At 44.9% G+C, this 21,847-nt stretch overlaps 2 protein-coding genes across 3 annotated transcripts; one reads left to right on the top strand and one right to left on the bottom strand.

The window, feature by feature from the left end:
• Positions 1-1,061: 1,061 nt before the first annotated feature.
• On the top strand, positions 1,062-10,156 carry LOC147229920 (adaptin ear-binding coat-associated protein 1-like). Of its 2 annotated transcripts, none has more exons than XM_086155561.1 (7): positions 1,062-1,234; positions 3,859-3,959; positions 4,314-4,418; positions 4,529-4,610; positions 4,684-4,792; positions 6,381-6,528; positions 9,223-10,156. In XM_086155561.1, exons 1-7 carry the CDS (start codon positions 1,134-1,136, stop codon positions 9,318-9,320), a joined length of 744 nt encoding a protein of 247 aa, XP_086011687.1. In that variant the 5' UTR covers positions 1,062-1,133; the 3' UTR covers positions 9,321-10,156. The 2 variants fall into 2 exon arrangements, with proteins under 2 accessions (XP_086011687.1, XP_086011688.1); XM_086155562.1 differs by having other exon boundaries at positions 6,384-6,528; positions 9,223-9,461.
• Positions 10,157-10,211: 55 nt separating this feature from the next.
• Positions 10,212-13,399, bottom strand: mfap5 (microfibril associated protein 5). The gene is made up of 7 exons (XM_086155563.1): positions 13,261-13,399; positions 11,546-11,664; positions 11,422-11,454; positions 11,303-11,341; positions 11,126-11,213; positions 10,662-10,735; positions 10,212-10,587 (listed from the first exon to the last, which is right to left on the bottom strand). The coding sequence occupies exons 2-7, from the start codon at positions 11,586-11,588 to the stop codon at positions 10,475-10,477; spliced, it is 390 nt and encodes a 129-aa protein (XP_086011689.1). The 5' UTR covers positions 11,589-11,664; positions 13,261-13,399; the 3' UTR covers positions 10,212-10,474.
• Positions 13,400-21,847: the final 8,448 nt, after the last annotated feature.

Genomic DNA, 21,847 nt, shown 5'->3' with positions numbered 1-21,847 from the left:
AAATCGATGATAAATCGTTGTCGATCAATCAATCAATCGGTTGGCAATACATTGACTTAAAACTGGTCATTAATGGTCGGAGACAGTTTGTCACTTGTGATTTCATTGAGTTGCAATCATTGTAAATAAGCACAGAAATAAAGGTAAATTTGTTTATTAATGTGAAAATTAGAAATCGATGACAATCCAATGTCGATCAATCACTCAATCACCAATACATTTACTAAAAATTGATCATTAATGGTTGGAGACAGTTTGTCTCTCGTGTTTCCGTTGAGTTGCAATCAGTGTAAAATTGCACAGAAATACAGGTATATTCGTTTATTTATGTGGAAATCAGAAATTGATGAAAACCGATGTCGATCAATCAATCAATCACCAATACGTTGACTAAAAATTGATCATTAGTGGTTGGAGACAGTTTGCCTCTTGTGTTTCCATTGAGTTGTGATCAGTGTAAAATTGCACAGAAATACAGCTATATTCGTTTATTTATGTGGAAATCAGAAATTGATGAAAACCGATGTCGATCAATCAATCAATCACCAATACGTTGACTAAAAATGGATCATTAGTGGTTGGAGACAGTTTGCCTCTTGTGTTTCCATTGAGTTGTGAACAGTGTAAAATTGCACAGAAATACAGCTATAATCGTTTATTTATGTGGAAGTTAGAAATCAATGATAATCAGATGTCGATCAATCAATCAATCGGCAATACATCGACTAAATATTGGTCATTAATGGTCGGAGACAGTTTGTCTCTTGTGTTTCCATTGAGTTGCGATCAGAGTAAAATTGCACAGAAATAAAGGTAAATTCGTTTATTTATGTGGAAATTACAAATCGCTGATAATCAGATGTCGATGAATCAATCAATCACCAATACATCGACTAAAAATTGATCATTAATGGTCGGAGACAGTTTGCCACTTGGGTTTTCACTGAATTGCAATCGGTGTAAATGTGCACAGAAATAAAGGCACGAGAAATGAAATTGGCAGATTTCCCAATCAAACTGATCGATTTGCGTGGAACCGGCAGGGTTGAAATCCCGGCGCGCCGCTACATCATCTATTACGGCAGCACCCGCTTGAGCCTCGCGGACACCGCGCGGCTCACCGTCACATCAAGATGGCGACGGAGGCTCAGGTCGACTACGAGTCGGTGCTCTGTGTCAAACCGGAGGTTAACGTTTATCGAATACCGCCGAGGGCTTCCAACCGGGCTATCAGGTAAGCTAGGCGGCGGGCTCCGCCTGACGCAGCATCCGCCCACACACCCACACACCCCTGCCCCTCCCTCCCCCGCCTCCCGAGCCGGTTTACCGGATCCACCGGTCGTTTCCCGACTCCCGGAGCTTCACCTAACGGTGTTTGTGGTTCCTAAACGCCGGTTCCCGCCGTCCTCCTCCCCGAGTATCCGCAAGGTCACCGGGAATAATCACGGCTAACGGTCGTGACTAGCTAGGAAACACCGCGAGCGTTTATTAGCGAAATTACGACAAGTGTTTGAAGCATCAGTCACGAGCACAGATTTTTATTTTTCTATTCTTAATCTCTTTACCAATTAGAAAAAAAATTCAACGACATTAAGGGTTTTAAATGAGAAAATATAAATACGAAACGACATATTTGTCCGTCGTATCAGCTTTATTCGACAGCAGGACATACGGGCACGAGGATTCTTTGACATCCATATCTGTTGGATTATATTATATTTATTGTTATTCATAATAATATTATTTTGACGTCGTCTGTTATAATAAATCACAGGTGTTTTATGGCATTATTCTTATTATTTTGTTGATTAAAGCAAAGAGCGGCTAAAAATAAGCAATAAACTACCCTAAAAATATTATAGAAATAAAAAAAAAGCCTTTCAGAACATTAAAATTTCATTTAAATTTGCATTTAAACTTCAAGCACTAAATGAGTCATAATAATTATATTTTAGTCGCCAATCGACAAATAAATACAAGTGTTTAATGGCAAATTTGTTGTTATTATTTTCTTTTCAAAAAAGAAAAATGCTAATTGTAATAAAGCAAAGAGAGACTTAAAATTAGCAATACCCCCAAAAAATTGTAAGAAATTAGGAAAAAAAACTTGATCAGGAAATCCATTGAAATAAATATAAATGTTCTTTATTTTAATTTGCATGTAATCAACCCATGAGTAACCTTCTCCTGCATTGAAAGAACAAACCAGTTGCCGTGAAAACTACAATCCATAGGAGGCGGTGGAGAGGCCTGCCGAGGAGGAACCTGCTTTACTTGATTGTTTATTTAATCTGGATTTAATCCGACACGCTCATTGGGATTTATCATCTATTCTCCCCGGAGCTGCCTGAGGCAGAGGAACTGCACAATGTTACACAACAACCGCATGATAGTACTGCTAAAATGCAAGGCAAAAAACACACAATCCGCAGCATAACAACCACACAACGATACAGTCAGACAATAATACAGCTGTACAGCAATTCAGAAATCATGCACTACAGTCAATACAATAAGACTGCAACACAACAGCTACACAACAATACAGTCAGACACTAATATAGCATTACAGCAACACAAAAGTTCAAGGTGGAGGTGGGACTCCATCAGGAATCAGCTCTGAGCCCCTTCTTGTTAACAGTGGTGATGGACAGGCTGACAGATGAGGTAAGACAGGTATCTCCATGGACCATGATGTTTGGAGATGACATTGTAATCTGCGGTGAGAGCAGAGAAATGGTTGAGGAAAATCAAGAGAGGTTGAAGTATGTGCTGGAAAGGAGAGGGATGATAGTTAGTCGCCGCTAGACAGGGTATATGTGTGTGAATAAGAGGAACCTGGGTGGAATGGTAAGGCTGCAGGAAGTGGAGATCAAGAAGTTGGAGGATTTCAGGTACTTAGGGTCAACAGTCCAGAGCAACGGAGAGTGTGGAAAAGAGGTGAAGAGACGGGTCCATGCGGGTTTGAATGGGTGGAGAAAAGTGTCAGGGGTACTATGTGATAGAAGACTATCAGCCAGAATGTAAGGAAACGTGTTCAAGACAGTGGTGAGACCAGCGATGCTGTATGGACTAGAAACTGTGACAATGACCAAAAGACAGCAGGCAGAACTAGAGGTCGCAGAGATGAAGATGTTGAGGTTATCTGGAGTGAGAATCAGGAATGAGTCTATCAGAGGAACAGCACATGTAAGATGTTTTTGAGAGAAGGTCAGTGAAGCCAGACTGAGATGGTTTGGTCATGCACAGAGGAGGGATAGTGAATATATTGGTAGACGGATGCTGGAATTGGAGCTGCCAGGCAAAAGGCCTTGAAGAAGACCAAAGAGAAGATTTATGGACGTAGTGAGGGAGGATATGAAGGTAGTTGGTGTGAGAGAGGAGGATACAGAGACGAGGGTTAGATGGAGAAGGTTGATTCGCTGTGGCGACCCCTGAAGGGAAAAGCCCAAAGGAGAAGACAGCAACACAACAACCATGCAACAGTGCAGACAAACAATGATGTACAGCAACACAACAATAAAGATAGACAGTAGTACAACACAACAACCTCACAATGATTCAGCCAGAGAATAGTAAAGTTGTACAGCAATGTGAAAATCATATAATATAGTCAGACAGTAACACAGCAACACAACCCCACAAAGATTCATCATAACATAAATAAACCACACCACAATAAACAGCACAATTCAGCCAGACTACAGAAAAAAATCTGAATTTACCGCCACTTTCCAACAGATATAAAGAGTTGTTGGTTTTTTTTTGTTTGTTTTTTTAACAATCAATTTGTTTACTTGTCCATAACAACATAAAGAAGACACACTCAGTCACCCACACTGTGGTTGTGTGTTGCAGGGCGGCCGACTGGAAGTTGGATGCTCCTGATTGGTCAGGACGCATGAGAGTGACGGCCCGGGGCAAGGTGGCCTACGTGAAGCTGGAGGACAAAGTGTCGGGTGAGACAAAGCAAAAGTCTCTCGCAGAAATTCCAACACCATGACAAAGCGAGCTAACAAGCTAAAATGATGATGACACGCTCTGCTTACGCCATCCCTCAAGTGCTAGCGGTATGGTCAGAGCTCCCCCAGCCTGACTAGCTAAGTGATAGCACCATTGTGAAAATGTTGTAAATGATGTAAATGAACAGATAACATGGTTTCCATAGCTCCCCCAGCTAGGCTAGCTAAGTGATACTGCCATTGCTAAGTGTTAGCAATGTAGGTGACATTTGCAAGGCTCATAATCCCGCGAAAATCAAATCCGAACCTAGAAGCAGGTTGAGTGTGCGCTATACCCACTTCACCTCGCAGGGGAGCTGTTTGCCCAGGCACCAGTGATGGAGTACCCAGGCATCGCCGTGGAAACTGTGAGCGACTCCAGCCGATACTTCGTGCTCCGCATCCAGGACGACAATGGTGGGTGAAGTGGTTATAATATCCTGCACGAATCATAGGACCCGATCCGGACATATAAATGCAGAAACGTCTTGATGCCGTGTGTCCTCCCTGCCCCCCCTGCCCCACAGGCCGTAGCGCCTTTATTGGGATCGGCTTCGGAGACCGGGGCGACGCCTTCGACTTCAACGTGGCGCTCCAGGATCACTTCAAGTCAGCAGCCGCTCCATCTGGCCCCGCGTTGCTCTCGGCCCTCCCCCCTAACTTTGTTTTTGTGTACCTCCAGGTGGGTGAAGCAGGAGACTGAGCTGAGCCGGCAAGCCCAGGCGCCAGACTCCACCCCCAAACTTGACCTTGGATTCAAAGAGGGACAGACCATCACCCTCAATATCGGGGTAACGATACATTGGACAGCACAGGGACCTTGGCTTACGGCATCATCAAATTACCAGTTTTCCAAGATATGAGCCATCCCTCAGTCGTTTTTAGCTTTGTGATACGAGCTGAGATCTGAGATGGGGGCAGGATGAGCGTTTGATGCCATAGTAGCTGCCATTGTCCATGGAGCGGTGTTTAAAAATAGCTATGCGTCTGTGACTAGCTAAAATGGAAGTTGATGCGCTCTGCTGTGATAAGCTAGCACCCCTCAAGTGCTAGCGGTATAGTTGGAGCCCCCCCTTGCCGCTAGCTAAGTGATAATGCCATTGCTAAGTAAACAGACCTGATGGTTTCTAGTGGTAGGTAGCATGGCAAAAATTACGGAAAAATATGAGCGAGGTGTGCATGTTGTAGACTTGTCCATGAAGAGATGGAGAAGTTGTTGTCGGTGAGATACGATGACGGAGAGCATAATTTGTGAGAAGGCAGGAGACATTTACGGGGATGTAGGGCAGGAGACAGTGACAACGTCAAAGGATTAGAAGAAGAGTCATTCAAAGCTGGTCGGGGAAGGTTTGATGGTTTTAAAAAGAGGACCATCATTCACTCTGACGCTAAATGAAGTTCAGCAATGAAGTAGCATAGTGTGCTAGTTACATTTAGCAACACATAATAGCATTAAGTATGTAGTGAAGTTCAGTGATGGAGCACAAATTGAAAAACTCCTCCTCTGACATTGTCTTTTATTACGTATTATTATCGTTTTTAGACATAGTTGTGATTTATAAAGTTCCTTTTTCTTATTTAAAAAATATCACCACACCAGGGGGAAATTTTAATTTGATATACCAGCAACCTGAGTTAGGAGCTCGAACCAATTCAATTTGTAAGTCAAGGTGTTGCCGTACCATCAGGAGTTCAGGATCAATGGGTTTTATGAGTGTCATTCTGAATCGGTGCACTCCGGCTCCAAATGTGATGCTCTCGTATGCTCGTGTCGGGGGGGGTGACGCACGGGTGCAAGTGGTTAAACCTCAGCAGGGACGGCCTGGAACCGCCTTGCCGCATGAACCCGGTAACACGCTACCGAAGGAATGTTTCCCCGGCGAGGCTCCCGATTCCCCGCGAGACCGGCCGCTATTATTACTTTGGACATGTTAGCAAACTGACAGTCGGAGAATTAGCGACCGCGGGCCGATGTGACGTTGCCAGACCAGGGTGAGTCAACCCAGAAGGCGACGGCGGAGAGACAGATTTCAGGCTCGGACCGAACTCCTGCTGGACTGGCAGAAGTTTGCCCTCCACCCCCACCCATCCCTCCGTGCTGCGTCTAAAGGCCCTGGTATTGTTTTGTTTACGAAACATTGAATGAGTCCTTGCTAAAACATAAACTAGCAATGGCAGTCCTCATATGGGGATGTTGTTTCCGATTTGTTTCACATAAAAGTTAAACCAAAGTGTTTGTTGACCTCCACAGCTACGTGCCCACAAGCACAATAGCACCTAGCGTCTAACGACTAGTTAGCCTAAGCCATTCAGCGGTTAGCCGTGGCTCCTTCCAGTTGCAGTTGTCTGGCTGAGCCCAGGTCTTCTCCCCCCTCGCAGCAGTCCAAGAAGAGGGAAAGGTCACGTCCGCAGAGCTCAGGTGGCCTGGGGCTGCTCCCGCCCCCGCCCGGCGGCAAGATAGCCCCGCCCCCATCATCCAGATCCACCAATCACAACACACAGCCTGTGGCGGCGGTACAAGACACCGGTAGGTGTTAGTTCTCAAATTCCCCTGTTATTTATTTATTTATTTATTTATTTTCTTAAATTATTTTTTATTTTAATTTTCTCACGCCGCCAGAGAAGGTCAAGGGCGGCGGCGGCGGCTGCGGCCTGGGGGCCGGGGATTGTTTGTGGGTTTTCCCGGGGCCTCAGCGGAGGTTTCATTTTTTTAAAAACCGCTGTTTCCACTGGAACACCCGTGTCCGCAGCGAAGGCGGCGAGCACGGGCGTTACGCAACCCTGCCGATCCGCCACAGCCATGACAAATAGCCTCCAGTTGTAAAAAAAAAAAAAATCTCATAAATGTGATTATTGCCCGCGTCCTCTCTCACATCCGAGACCACAAAAGGTCAGGAGCGCTGACATAACCCCGTCGCGTTCGCAGGTTCCAGTGCGGATTGCACGGAAGCCCTTGCCAGCGTCTGGGAAAGCGCTGGGATCCTGCCTCTGCACGGCTGCGTGCACACACACACACGCATTCACACACACAGGCGTGCACGGGTAACATTTTGGAAAAAGTTGCACTTTTTCCACGCCGGCGTCTGGTTTCAGCCGGAGAGAGAAAACAGTTTACGGAGACGCCTCAGACCAAAACAGACAAACAGCCAGGCTGGAAACTCTTTCGCCTGGCTTCGCACCTCCTCGCCGCTTCTCGCCCGGAGCGGCGGCGAATCTTCCAGGGGCGTCGGGGATTCAGAGGGGGAAAAAAAAACCCGACCGTGGGAAAGTGACACGCACATCACCAGACGCTGTTTGATTACACGTGTGTTTTTTTTTTTTTGTTTATTTTCACCGAAAGAGAAACTCCCTTTTCTCCTCTGGGTGTGAAGTCCTGGGGTTTAGACGCTTAGGCTCAGAGGCGCCCCGCGGTGGAAAAGAGGAGGCTCTGCAGTGAGGGACACCCCTCGCCTGTGGGGCGGAGGGGGGCATTTGTCGCGGGAGCTTCTGCAGCCAAAACAAAAGTGCCATGACAAGCACCGAACTCTCGGCCCGCCAAGTCAGGGCCTTCCTCCCGCTCCTCCTCCTCTCCTCTCACGTTCTTTCACCCGTGCACGATAGTGACCTCATATCTTCTCACCAGTCCCTGGCCTCACTCCCCAGGGGGCATGGCTTGGTCTCACCAGGCATCTACCAATAGATATTCAAGCTATTGGTATCAAGTCAGCTGTTGGCATGTAGATGTTAACTCACTCCTCCCAACCCTTACCCTCTGTCCCCGTCACACACTCTCCCTCTCTCGCTCCAAACCGGTCGAGACGGAAGGCCGCCCACGTCGACCTGCAACCTGAGCGCGATCACTGAATCAACGATCACTGTGCGATCAGATGTTTCCTGTAGTTCTTGACCAGGTTTGCATACACTGCAGCCGGGATTTGGCCCACTCCCCCATACAGATCTTCTGCGGATCCTTCAGGTTTCGGGGTAGTCGCTGGGCAATATGGACTGCCAGCTCCCGCCAAAGAATTTCTACAGGGTTCAGGTCTGGGGACTGGCTCGGCCACTCCACCACCTTGGGATGCTTCTTACGGAGCCACTCCTTAGCTGCCCTGGCTGTGTTTTTGGGGTCGTTTTCATGCCGGAAGACCCGGCCACAACCCATCTTCAAGGCTTTTACTGAGGGAATGAGGTTGTTGGCAAAGATCTTGCGATACACAGCCCCATCCATCCATCCTGCGGTGCAGTCGTCTCGTCCCCTGCAGAAAAGCATCCCCAAAGAATGATGTCTCCCCCTCCATGCTTCACACTTGGAATGGTGTTCTTGGGGTCGTACTCATCCTCCTTCTTCTTTCAAAAATGGCAAGGGGAGTTTAGACCAAAACCTATTTTTAGTCTCATCAGACCACATGACCTTCTTCCATTTCTCCTCTTGATCATCCAGGTGGTCATTGGCAAACTTCTGACGGGCCTGGACACGTGCTGGCTTGAGCACGGGGACCTTGCGTGCACTGCAGGATTTTAATCCATGATGACGTAGTGTGTTACTAATGATTTTCTTTGAGCCTGGTGTTTAAGCTCTCTTCAGGTCATTGACCAGGTCCAACCATGTAGTTCTGGGCTGATCCCTCACCTTCCTCACGATCACTGATGCCCCGCGAGGTGAGATCTTGCATGGAGCCCCAGACCAATGGAGATTGAGCGTCATCTTGAACTTCTTCCATTTTCTGATAATTGTGTCTTCTCACCAAGCTGCTTGCCTGTTGTCCTGTAGCCCACCCAAGCCTTGTTCAGGTCTACAATTGCATACCTGATGTTCTTACTCAACTCTCTGGTCTTGGCCATTGTGGAAAGGATGGAGTTTGTTTGAGTGTGTGGGACAGGTGTCTTTTATACAGGTACCGAGTTCAAACTGGTACAATCCAGGTAATGAGTGGAGAACACAAGGGCTCCCCACTGTGTATAAGTATAAATACTTTACTGATTCCAGAGGAAATTGTGTGAAACCATTTTTTTTTTTTTTTATTATATATGTCATATATTATTTTTAAGTTTTTTAATTTATTGATGAATCTTTTGAATTATTCGGCCACGTCCTAAATAGACTCCAGGGGCGTCCAGAGGAGCGTTGAACAGAGTGACCGAAGTGTGTCCGTTTGTGTTTGTGTGTGTGTGTGTGTGTGTGTGTGTGTGTATGAAAAAACAACAAACAAACAACCCCCTCTTGTCATATGTCCCCCCCCAGGCTCCTTGCTGGACCTTGACTCTGGCGACCCCACCTCAGCGGCCCCGACGTCCACTGGCAGCGCCGACCTGTGGGGCGACTTTGACCCCTCCAAGTGAGGGTGTCCTCCATCTGACTCCCGCCTCTCCCGAAACTCGTAGCCATAGACAAGACCTTACCAACCGTCCCCATAAGCGACTGCATCTCAGCTGATCTGTCGACCAATCGCGAGCGAACGCGCCCGCTATGTGAGCTCCTGTACAGAGAATATTTATTTTAAGTGTGTATATATATATATATATATATGTCAATGTGTAGCTAATGTTGTCGTCACAATGTGCCGTAGCTTTTCCTTTTAGCCCCGGGCCCTCGCTGGAGAACGGAGCGTCCATTTGACCCGCGCCGCGCCACTGCTAAGAAAGTTTAGAGCGCGGGGATATGCCCCCGTCGCCCCCATGAAAAAAACAAAAACAAAATGAAAACGTCACACTGTGTGCCGAAGCGGCGGGTCGAAAAGTGAAAGCTGCCGAGGCAAACGCGCGGCCCGGTGGCGCCCTCCGCAGGATGTAGGAACTTCGGCGGTGGAGAGAAAAGCACTTTCTACCACCCCTCCACCTCCTACCCCATTGCGTCAACCGCCGCTCGGCGCAGCTGTTCAAGCACGGACCGGGTGAGTCATATGGGTCGTGACCTCTTTCCTGCTCCGCGATGAAGCCCGGCCTGTCAGTTCGAAGGGGGAGGGATGGAGGGGGGCTGCACGCAGAAAAAAAAAACTTGAAATCCATAGGGGAAAACACCGACGACGGACCCTGTGTTTTTTCTTTCTTCTTTTTTCGTTCATATGTTTGTTTGTCTGTGGCCGTTTGCCGTTTCGGCGAATGTTTCATTGGGTCTGTGAGTGGAAATAAATATGCAAAGACGACGAGCGCGTCACGCAATGGACGCCCGCACCACATCTGGCTGCTGTCGTTTGTTTTCTTCCCGTGTAAAGAAGGGACGGAGACGCAGGACACGGAGGAGGTTTCTTTATTTGTACAATGAAATGACCCGCCGCCACTGCCGCGGGCCCGTTGCCATGGGGCCGTAAATGGACCGTGGAGGACGTGGGCCGCGTCCGAGGAGCCGCCGGCGAACACCAACCGCGAGGAGGTGGTGACCCCCAGGTGCCCAGTGGAGGATTTATAGTGTTGTGGGCTGTTTTCATGACGTCGCCTGGAGGTGAAGTCTCCCGGGGCGGGGTCTGCGTCCTCCCCGGTGGTCGCGCTGACGTCCGTCAGGCCCTGTTTGCCCAGGTTTGGGGGTTGCCAAGGCGATCGCGACACAGCCTCCCGCGGGATGACCTCTCAACCCGCCTGGGCCACCCGGACCGCTCCCTGCACAGCTCGGCTGCCGAGACAGACAGGTAATTATTGAGTGATACCACCGTCGTTGCCGAGAATAACGCACTCGCCCGGTCCTACCTTTCAGGTACTCTTCTTGCTGGCAGACGGTCCTCGTGCAGATCTCCTTGTTGATGATGTAGACGCGAGAGAGGCTGCAGCGAAGGGAGAGGTATCAGCCACTAGCGGTGGTGGAGGTACAGCCAAAAAAGTCCCCGCGCAGTGTAGAAGAACCTCGCTCCCCTCAAAATTACGTTATAACTACGTAATAAACCAACTCCTATGAAATAAGATGTTTTAAAATTGTTATTCCCGTGGAAATGTTTCGGGTGAGCGGGATATCAGCCGGTCATGTCTTCAGACGGGGATGATTTCTTTCGGTTTCTTCAGGTCCAAGGGTGTTGGAATCTTCCTCAAAAGGACCAACCAGAAGCTAATGCTAGCGGCTACGCACTTTGTGTTTTAGTTGTCACGAACCCTGGCGTTAAGTAACGTTAGCCTTGCGGTGCAAATGGAAACTTCGAGTCTCTAGGACTGTGGCTCACCTGTAGATGCAGGTGGGACCGACACACCTCTTGTTAGGTCGATGGACGGAGTACATCCGGGTGCAGGGGTACATCTCCTCCCTGCAGGCTGAGACACACACAAGATACAGGGCGGGGAGAGGGGTCAAAGGTCACGGCAATGCTCACATACACAAGCCATGGCGCGACGTCACTCACTGTCTGGCAGAGCCTCCGTGCCGGGGGCCTCATTGATCTCTTGGGGGGAAAAAAAACACAAAACGAGTCAGATTGACAGTCGTTCAGGGGCGGCGATGTGCAATGGTGGGCGGGGTTACCGGTCAGCTGGGCTTGGGCGACGGCCGCCAGGGCTGCGGAGCAGAGAAGAGTGTTTTTCACCGACCTCCCAAAACAAAACGTAATTAAGCGAGATGATTTGTGTGTTCTGTTTGGCAAGGTTACCGTGGAAACTGCAGAGGAGGAGGACCACTGGAAGGCCGCCCATCCCTTCGAGTTGTTGGAGGTTAGGCCGAGGAGTGCGCTAAGTGTGTGTTTTTCCCTTTCTCTACTCTTTTTATGAGCTGAAAGGAAACCAAAAAGGGAGGGAGATTTCAGCCAGCGGAACTGTTCAATATCCTCCGCTTGCACTCATCCGACGGAAGGAGACAGAACAAGAAAAAAAAAGCGAGAAAAAAAAACAACACAGATGTGGTGCTTTAACAAGACTACAATTACACCCAATGTACACCAGGGGGCACCAAAACCTTCACACAGTAAAGGATAGCTACTTTTTTGGTCAATCCAACTTAATCCTGACTATTGATCATAATATATTTTTTCATATATATTTTTTCATAGTATATTGTATATATTTAAATTAGTTTGCAACGTTATGATGGAATGAAAATCAGGAAGCTGGCTGAGCATCGATTTCCAGGATAATGTTGGCCAAAGGCTCGATGTGCACTGTTTGGCTGGGATTTATATTTGTTCATGTTTTGAAACTCAGAAATTTTACAAAACAATATCTAAATTAATAGATAAATAGTTAATCCGTATTATACCAAGAAATTCCAAAATTACTTGTTGATTGCTAGATAGATATATACAGTATTTATGTAAATCTGTATATTTATATATAATATAAATATATATTTCATTTAGTAAGATAGATGAAGTTACATGAGATTGGAAATGGGAAAAAAGCAAATCCTGGAAATGGTCCAATAATAATACTAATTATTCTTACAATGGACAAAATCTTCATAAATAAAATCTTTGCGATATCCAAGAAACTATCAAATTGCCCGTCGATTGTGAATAGTTTGATAAATAAATAAATCGCTGAAAAAAAATCAATATAAACCCTCATAGAACCCCCCAAAAAAACATTACTTGCAAAAAAATACATTGAAATTGAAAAACAATAAAATACCTATTGATTGCAAAATCAGTTAATAGATAATGCGAAAACAAAAGCAAAAAGGCTAAATATGGGGGAAAAAAAAAATACATCTGGAAAAAGGTTACCAGAAAATATGAAGGAAATTCCCCTCACCCCCCTCAAAAAAAAAAAACATAAATAATTAAAACATGAGATACCATGTCAGAGTGGAAGGAAATAATATTCGCAGATCATAAAATTAAGAAAAAAAAACTTTTTGGGTCAAGTCTGTTTTCTTCTCCTCCTCCTCCTCCCTCCATCATTCCTCTCCTGGTGTGTCAGTGAAACGTTCTCGTCCAACATGTGAGTTCTCTCCAAAGAATGTCTCCTTTTTTTTTTTTTTGTTTGTTTCCCTCTCTCTCTTTCTCTCTCTTTCTCTCTCCCTCTCTCATTCCCCCCCTCCGTGCCCTCGCTCATCCTGCCCCTCCTTCCCACCGTGCATTCTTCCCCCGCTCGTTTTTTTTTTTTTTCCCTCGCTCGTCGTCTCGCCAGCCGTCGGCCAGCGCCGTCCACCTTCCCCGTTGAAATAAAAAAGATGGAGGCCTCGGTTCGGCTCTGGACAAAAATGTGAAATAAAAAAAAAAAAAAAAAGAAAAGAAACGCTCGGAGGAAAGAAAACAGAGAACGAGGTGGAAAAAAGGGAGAGAAAGAGAGGAATAAAAAAGCCTGTCCTTCATATCTGTCTATCCTATGATTATTTCCCCTTCTCCGCTCGGTCGGGGTAAATACTCACGCCGTCCGCCGCCTCACTTTTTCACGACTCTTTGGTCTCTGTCTTATTTTTCCTCCTCCTTCTTCTTCTTGTTCTTCTTCTTCTGCTTCCCACCTCGTCGTCCTCGCTCTCCTCCTCCTCCTCCTCCTCCTCCTCCTCCTCCTTCTCCTCCTCCCTCGCCCTCCTCCTCTATCCTTCATCACCACCACCACCACCACCACCCTTTTTTTTGTTATACCCTAATTTGGTTGAATGAAATAAATAAATAACAGGATAAATAAATAAAATCTGCTCTGGAGGCCTCGTCCGTGGGCCTCCGGGTCCTCCTCTGCGGGCCTCCTGGTGGACCACGGCGGGTCCAGCAGGTGGAGCCAAATGTCTAGAGAGCGTTTCACCTCCCTCCCTCCCTCCCTGCAGCTGCAGCTGCGAAAATAGAGCCAAGGGGGGAGATATGTAATAACATAGTAATAACATTGTAACAACAACAATAACAACAGCGTTATTACACGGTTATGACAGGGAAGAAGACTTTTAGATATGCCAGCAATATCCGACTACTGCATTTTTAAGGGCTGCAAGTAGCAGTTACGGGGTCCTCTGCTTGCTCAATGACAACAGAAATCGAACCTGAGATGATAGGTTAGCTAGCTAATTCCATTGCGGTAACGCAATGCTAATAACAACAAGTGCGCAACAGGAACTTCTCAGATTGCCATTTTCTTGTTCATTCATGCCTGCGGACACTTTAGGAGCGTTTGAGGAACACGCTGAGTGTTTGAGGAGGAGACCACGGAGGATAATAACACTATAATAACATAGTTATAATAATAAACAGTGTAAATCACTAGATGTGTGAATGTAGATAGATATATAGATGAATGGATGGATGGATAGCTGGTCCACCCGTCTATCTATGGATGATGGTAGATAAATAGATGGATGGATAGAGAGATTGATCCATCCATCTATCTATGAATCAATCGATAGATATCCGTGGATGATAGATAGATAGCCATAGATAGATAGATGGATGGATGGATGGATAGTTGACCCTCTATATATGGGTGCATGACAGATAAATGGATAGGGAAAGAGATGTTTGGATAGATAGATAGTACATCCATCTATGAATGGATGGATGATAGATAGATGGATAGAAAGATAGGTAGTCCATCTATCTATCGATCAATAAATAGATATCCATGCACAGATAGTCCATCCATCTGTCTCTGAATAGATAAACAGATGGATAGTCCACCTCTCCTCTATCTATGGATGGATGACAGATAGATACCATTTTCTGAGGGGGGGGGCCTTCACGTTGCCGCGGCGACTTGCAGGGGGCGTCACATAACCACCCGGGTGGGTTTACGTTACGTAAATGTTGTTTCCCGCCTCTGATGCCACCCGGACGCTCTTCATCCTGCTGACATTCCTCCGCATCTCCTTCACGATGACAGTTTGATTGATGGACGCGGCGTAAGCGAAAACACGGAGCCGCCATCCATCATGAGATTATGTCAAGCTAAAGGGAGGGGGGAGGACGAGGAACGTCAGGTGGAAGAACAGGCGCGGGAAATATAGGAAAGAATAATTTTTTAGATAACCCACCTTGAAGTTTCACGTGAAATGTTGAGTTCACTGGAAATAAATAAAATCCGATGTTAACCCCTGAAAGACCAGGAGGACGAAATGGTACATTCCGCTGGGCCGAACCACCTCATACCGATGGAAATGTATGTATGAAATAGAAAGTAAGCGGAACCGGAGGAGTGCGTTCCAACATGCCCGACAGTAAACGCCTGATAAAACTCCTGACTTGTTTATTAGACGGATGGTATTTTCATTTTCCCTCGCCGGGCACGTCGGGCGTGCGTGGAACTCTCACCCTCCCGCTGCACCCCCCACCCCCATCCCACACCACCCTTCCCCACCCCTCCCTCTCCCGGGTGTAGCTCTCGACACTCAACAAAAGAAAACAAGTGAAATCCGGCCAATGCCTGAAGTGTAATTACACAGTAATAACCCTGTAATAATAATAATAACAATAATACATATATATATATATATATATATATATATATATATATATATATACTCTCGTTCACACCTATGCTGTTGTTTTTGAACTGCAGGAGGTAGATGAAGAACCTGGAGAGAAAACTGGATCCAAACCATCAACTTTCTTGCTATCCGGCTTATACGGCATAAGGTATTTAGTGCGGTTGCGACATGCTACAATGCTAACAAAGAAGAACCTGTTGGAGGATGTTGGGTCTTAATCCAGCCACATATATATATATACATGTATATTACAAAATTTAATATCCCAGAATTGCTTATAATAATGACTTATATGTATGTCACAGCTCAACCTCCCAAAATTGCTTATATATAACTAATACTATATTATACTTTATAGTTATTACTCATACATATGTCTCAAAACTCAACTTTCCAGAATTGCTTCAAATGACTGATATTTATTATGAGTATTATAATTAGGAATATATTTATATGTCACAAAGTTAAACTTCCCTGAATTGCTTATGCATAACTTATTTATTACTTATGTGTAATTTAATTACTCGTTGAAATGTCATTAAGTCATCAACTTCCAAGAATTGCTTATACATAACCTATATATTACTTATACATAATCATTGCTTATCTGTCTGTCCCAGAATTGTTAGTATATAGCTTATATATTACATATATAGTAATTTCTTATTCACAAAGTCCAACTTCATAATATTGCTCATATATCACTTATATGTATTTAATGATGACATACACACATATATATATTTAACATCCCAAAAGTGCTGACGATATAATTCATAGATTACTTACATATAATTAATTAATAAATTACTAATATACATATATGTATTATAAGTCTATTATTAATATAAACACAATCCTGTGCATTAAAATATCACCACATGAATTTCTATTCAATCACTCATATTTATATGTTTCTATAATTTCACTGAATAATACATATATAGATATAATTTATTATTTTCTTTTTAATTTTTTTTTTTAGTTTAGTATTTTTTGTCATTGAGATTGTATGCCGGAGTGAGCGCTCAGGGTTTTCCGTTTCGCTCGTTACGTAATTCCCGCACTCCTGATTGAAGGCGGCGGGTTCGGCACATTTCAGCGGGCCGAGGGCGGCTTCTTGGTTTTGCTCCTGTCCCACCATCAATCTGGATCGCATGTCCGCGTCTGCTTTTCCAGTTACCGTTCCGTTCTTTTATCGGATCGCCGGCTCTAATTTCAGATTCTGACTGACAGCGCTCGGCCCGCTCGTCCGCCCGTCGCATCCATCCCGTCCATCCATCTGCCCCGTCGGGCAGGAATATCATGCGCGTCGTTCCCTTTTTTCAGGGCAGCTGATAAACAAGGTGAGCCAGAATCCGTCTGTCTCCGTGGCGACCATCCCAACGTCTGGGTTTAAACCCCCCCGCCCGGATATCTGGGATAACAAGAACCTAATTAGGTGCCCCAGCTAATCGCTATCTTTAAATATAAAGTCCTTATGAAGTCCTTTGGACTGGATGGAACATCGGAAAACATGGAGACCCTAAAGAGAGAGAGCCCAGGCAGGAGGACTTGAAAACCCAGTACGCAGAACCAAGACACAACCCAGACAGGAGAACATGTTGAGAACCCACTCAGTCGACCGCCAGAATAGAACCAAGAGCTCCTCTCACCTGGGTGGCCAAAGTGTTGACCTCTCAATCAACCTTTATGTTCACAAGGAAAACAGGGTGAATTCTGCGTGCACTGTCCTCAGGTGAGGCCACAGAGGTGCACGAGCTCATGGGCTGTGGAGTAAAGTCGATGGAGCCTCGATAACCAACAGCGCTGTTTAGATCCTGGGTTCTCCACCAGGCTCTTCTCCAGGTACCAGGATGTTACTTTCCCATATGAAAACAGGCAGAGTACCTATAAACTCCATGGTCTTAATGTCATTTCAACGAAAGCAACTCGACATTCTCAACATTTCAGGCCCTGGCCTGAAATGTCTAAGTACATCCTCTAATTGGGATGTGAAGTTTTTACCTTGTGCATTCCAATAATCCAGGGCAGATGTGATGTCCTTGAATGAGGACATGGAGCATACCATGATTGTTGTTTTTTTAACACTGACTAGTGCGGCTTGTACCCACTTGTACCGAGGAACCTCATCATACAAGAGAAAACAAGGAGATCTCAGAGCGACACTTGCTCTTACGAGTACAGGAGTCCACAAGAGGTCTGTGGAATAGAAGCAAATCCGTGACTGGTCAGGTACTTCTAAAAACAGCATAACAGTGGGACAAGTCAGAGGGATGTAGTGCAGAGAAGGGGGTACAGAGGACTCTGAGCGTGATGGTGTCGTGTAAGGACACAAGTTCACAAGAAGTCACAAGAGGTCAGCAGAATAGAATCAAATCCCTGACTAGTCTGCTACTTTAAAAAAAAAAACAAAGAAGAGGCGGACAAGTCGAAGGCACGTTGTGCAGAACAGGAGGTGCAGAGGAGTCAGAGTATAGCAAGGTGGCAAGAGGTCAGCAGAATAGAACCAGATCCCTGACTTGTCAGGTACTTCTAGTAACTGCAGAAGAGGAGTCGAGAGTATGCAGTGCAGAGGAGGAGGTGCCGGGGAGTCAGTGACGACCTTGTACAAGGTCACAAGAGGGCAACGGAATAGAATCAAATCCCTGACTTGTCAGTTACTTCTTAAGACTACGGAATAGGGGGGAACGTCGAAGGTATGTAGTGTAGAACAGGAGGTGCAGAGGAGCCAGAGTCGAAAGTCCTGGTATGTGGACACAAGGTCACAAGAGGTCAGAAGAGTTTAGCAGAATAGAAACAAATCCCTGACTTCAGGTACTGAATCAGGTACTTCTTAAGACTACAGAAGAGGGGGACAAGTTTGAAGTATGTGGAGCAGGGGAGGAGATCCAGAGGAGTCAGAACGTGATATGCTCATATGAGGAAAGAAGGTTACAAGACGTCACAAGAGGTCAGTAGAATAGAACCAGATCACTGACTTGTCAGGTAGTTCTAATAACTACACAAGAGGACAACAAGTTGGGGGTACATAGTGCAGAGGAGGAGGTGCCGAGGAATCAGAGAGTGACAACCTTGTACGAAGTCTCAAGAGGTCAGCGGGATAAAATCAAATCCCTGACTAATCAGGTACGTCTTAAGACTACAGAAGAGAGGGAAAAGTCGGAGGTATGCAGAGCCAAAGAGGAGGTGCAAAGGAGTCAGAGCGAAATGTCCTGGTATGAGAACACAAGGTCACAAGACGTCACAAGAGTTCACAAGAAGTCACAAGAGGTCAGCAGAATAGAATCAAATCTGTGACTGATCACGTAGTTCTTAAGACTACAGAAGAGGGGGACAAGTCGGAGGTATGTGGTGAAGAGGAGTCGGAGTGTGACATCCTTATACAAGGAAATAAGGTCATAAGACATCACAAGAGGCCAGTAGAATAGAATCAAATTTCGGAGTGGTCAGGTACTTCTAAAACCTGCAGAAGAGGGGGCAAAGTCGGCGGTACGTAGTGCAGAACAGGAGGTGCAGAGGAGTCAGAGCGTAATAAGGTGGCAAGAGGTCAGCAGAATAGAACCAGATCCCTGATGTGTCAGGTACTTCTAATAACTACATAAGAGGACAACAAGTTGGGGTACGTAGTGCAAACAAGGAGGTGCTGAGGAGTCATAGCACGTTGTCCTCGCACGAGGACTTAGCTTAGAGGCTAACGGACACCCGGAGGGGAGAAAAGCCTTTGCAGGCCGGCGGCAGATAAGATGGTCTGTGGTAAAGGTTGGGAGGGAAACCACAGGCGCAAGCAACGTCACCAGCGGGATAAACACGCCACTGGAAGGCAGTGGGGGGGGGAGTCGAGGAGTAGGTGAAGGTCCGGCGTGTTCCGCGGGTTCTGCTGGCGCAGGGAGCAGGGCGCCAGGGCGGCCCGACTCCGCACTTTTTGCGAGGCAGGGCTGCTCAGCGCAGCTCATCAGCAGGAGGTGATGATGTACGGGGGGTGTAAATAGAGCGGGGGGGGGAGGCTATTTATAGCGGCATCTGGACGGAGGGAAGGCGGCCCAGAGTTGGGGTCACACACACACACACACATACTCGTGCACAGGCATACGTGCACGGCTTCCACAGAGAGCATTAGAGCCTGCTACCACCGGGACGGGATCCAGTCCCACTCCACACTGTAAAATGTTCAGCGCTTGCAGCGCTTCAAAAAATCTAGGCCACCGCAGTCCCAGCACATACTAGAACTACTTTTAAATCATATAAATACTTTTATATAATACAATTATGTGATTATATTGTAATATACAATTTCTTCATGGTTTTCAAAAAAACATAACAATCTGAGCCATTTGCTGACTGAAGATTTGGTTGAGGGGTAACAATTGTCAGAAAATGAATTAGGCAATCATTTTCAGAAATGGGGCGAGATTTAAAATCAAGAAAATAATTCCTAATCCAACCAAATTGGAATAAACTTAGCAGAAAATAGCTTACATTTTGAAATGATTATCTTTTCAAATATGTATATATATAAATACCTATACCTATTTTTATTTTATATTTTCCATTACTTTTTTATAGCAGGAATCATGGAAACAGGTAAATGAGTGTGTGTGTGTGTGTGTGTGTGTGTGTGTGTGTGTGTGTGTGTGTGTGTGTGTGTGTGTGTGTGTGTGTGTGTGTGTGTGTGTGTGTGTGTAAAATTAGAAATCTGGAGGAAGTTTAAAATCAAGAAAGGAGGTCCTAAACTGGCAGAATTGGACTGTAATAACCAGATAATTAGCTTAAAATATGGAATGTTTGTATGGTTATATACATATAAACATGTATAATAGTATAATATACTTTTTTCAATTTTTTTTATTCTTTGTTATGCATGTTTTTGTTTATTTGTTGTTTTTTTTAGAGAAAAATCCATGGAAGCAAGGAATGATGAATCCAATTACTATATTTTTTTTAATTTAAATTTATTTTTCCATATGTTCATTTTTTTTATAGCAGGAAGCATGGGAGCAAGGAAACGATGAAGACAAGTGCTGTCTCAGAGGAGACGAAACAAAATCTAGATACCTAGAAAAACTTGCTTAAAAATAAAAATAATAATAGTAATAATAAAAAAATATGTTTATATTTTCAAAACCCATCAAATTATTATAATTTTGTAAAAATAAGTTATTATCTTTATTCATTTAATTTCTGTATTTAATAATAATAATAATAATAATAATACATACGATTTGTATAGCGCTTTTCAAGGTACACAAAGACGCTTTACAAGTTGACGACAGAAAACATAGAACATACACATAGTTAATGGTATATTAATAATAATAATATTTATTTTTATACATTTTTTATATATTTTTCAAAAAATCAAATGATTGTAATTTTTTAGTTTTATTTATTTAATTTCTTTAATGTTTTAATGTCCATTATATGTGGCAGGAATCATGGGAGCGAGGAAACGATGGAGAGGTCCAACAGGCGCCCTGAACCTTGTGCGGATCCGCCGGCCAATCAGAGGATGGCTCTTTGGGTTGCGCCCAAACCCGAGGTGACCAAAAAACAGATATCCATCCTCGCAGTTGAAGGTACTTAAACGACCCCTTGTGAACGCGGTGGTCGGGATGAGACGCGGGAGCGCGCCGCCACTGCCGACGCATCGGATTCTATTGTTCGCTTCCAATTTTAGATGTTCCAGTTCTGTCCGGCAGGACGGCACCTGTTGCCCGGCCGCCTGGACGGGCGGCTGGCGGTTTGTCATCTTCCCCTCTTTCCCCGCTCCATCTCTGTTTGTTTGTTGTGTTTTTGTATTGTCAGGGTGGCACCGCCTACGCTGACATCCGAGGTCCTGGTTTTTCCCCTGCAGACTGGGGTGATTACAGTGTTATTAAAGTGTTATTAATGCAGCGCTAGATTTTGCGAGACCTGTGTGTCTGTGTGTGTGTGTGTGTCTGTGTGTGTGTGTGTGTGTGTGTGCGCGCGGAGTCCGGTGTTAATGATAAATCATATTTTGGGGTTATTATTAGACACCCAAACACACACACACATACATCAAGCCACTAACAGTTTGGGTGACCTTCCTCCTCTAGGAGGCCACAGTTTGAACTCCAAGGTTGTCAAGAAGAAGAAAAATTTGAATAACGGCAGCTGTCACTTTTTTTTTCATTTATTTTTGTTACTTTTCCCATTTGTATAGTTTTTATTTTTATGGTTTCCTTTAAATCTGTATTTTATCTGATATGTCTGTACGGTGCCCATGAGTGTCAAGTAATGTGCCTTAAATAAAATGTATTATAATAATTATTGTTTATTGATTATTGTAAAAATTAAATATTAAATTCAAAATGTTTGATTAATATATCATGAAAACTCCAATACTTGTCAAAATTAGTATTTAGCTTTTTACTATGAGATTTTATTTCGGGATTGATACAGTATTATTATAATAATCATTATTATTGTGACTGATGTTGTTACTGGAATCAAATGAGTGGAATAGTGCGTGTGTGTGTGTGTGTGTGTGTGTGTGTGTGTGTGTACATAATAAATACATGGG

Source organism: Fistularia commersonii, chromosome 11 (genome assembly GCF_037954325.1).
Source record: "Fistularia commersonii isolate RoL2024-O1a breed Wild chromosome 11, RoL_Fcom_v1.0, whole genome shotgun sequence".
NCBI classification, from domain to species: Eukaryota; Metazoa; Chordata; class Actinopteri; order Syngnathiformes; family Fistulariidae; genus Fistularia; species Fistularia commersonii.
The sequence above is the reverse complement of the archived record's forward strand: the minus strand, read 5'-3'. Positions and strand labels throughout refer to the sequence as shown.

Coding starts and splice junctions, on each gene's coding strand:
- mfap5 (XM_086155563.1), bottom strand. CDS start 11,588: ATGGGCGGCCTTCCAGTGGTCCTCCTCCTCTGCAGTTTCCACG. Junction 11,455..11,545: donor CCTCCTCTGCAGTTTCCACG/GTAACCTTGCCA, acceptor TCTGCTCCGCAG/CCCTGGCGGCCGTCGCCCAA. Junction 10,588..10,661: donor GCAAGAAGAGTACCTGAAAG/GTAGGACCGGGC, acceptor CTGTCTCGGCAG/CCGAGCTGTGCAGGGAGCGG.
- LOC147229920 (XM_086155561.1), top strand. CDS start 1,134: ATGGCGACGGAGGCTCAGGTCGACTACGAGTCGGTGCTCTGTGTCAAA. Junction 1,235..3,858: donor GCTTCCAACCGGGCTATCAG/GTAAGCTAGGCG, acceptor TGTGTGTTGCAG/GGCGGCCGACTGGAAGTTGG. Junction 4,419..4,528: donor CCGCATCCAGGACGACAATG/GTGGGTGAAGTG, acceptor CCTGCCCCACAG/GCCGTAGCGCCTTTATTGGG.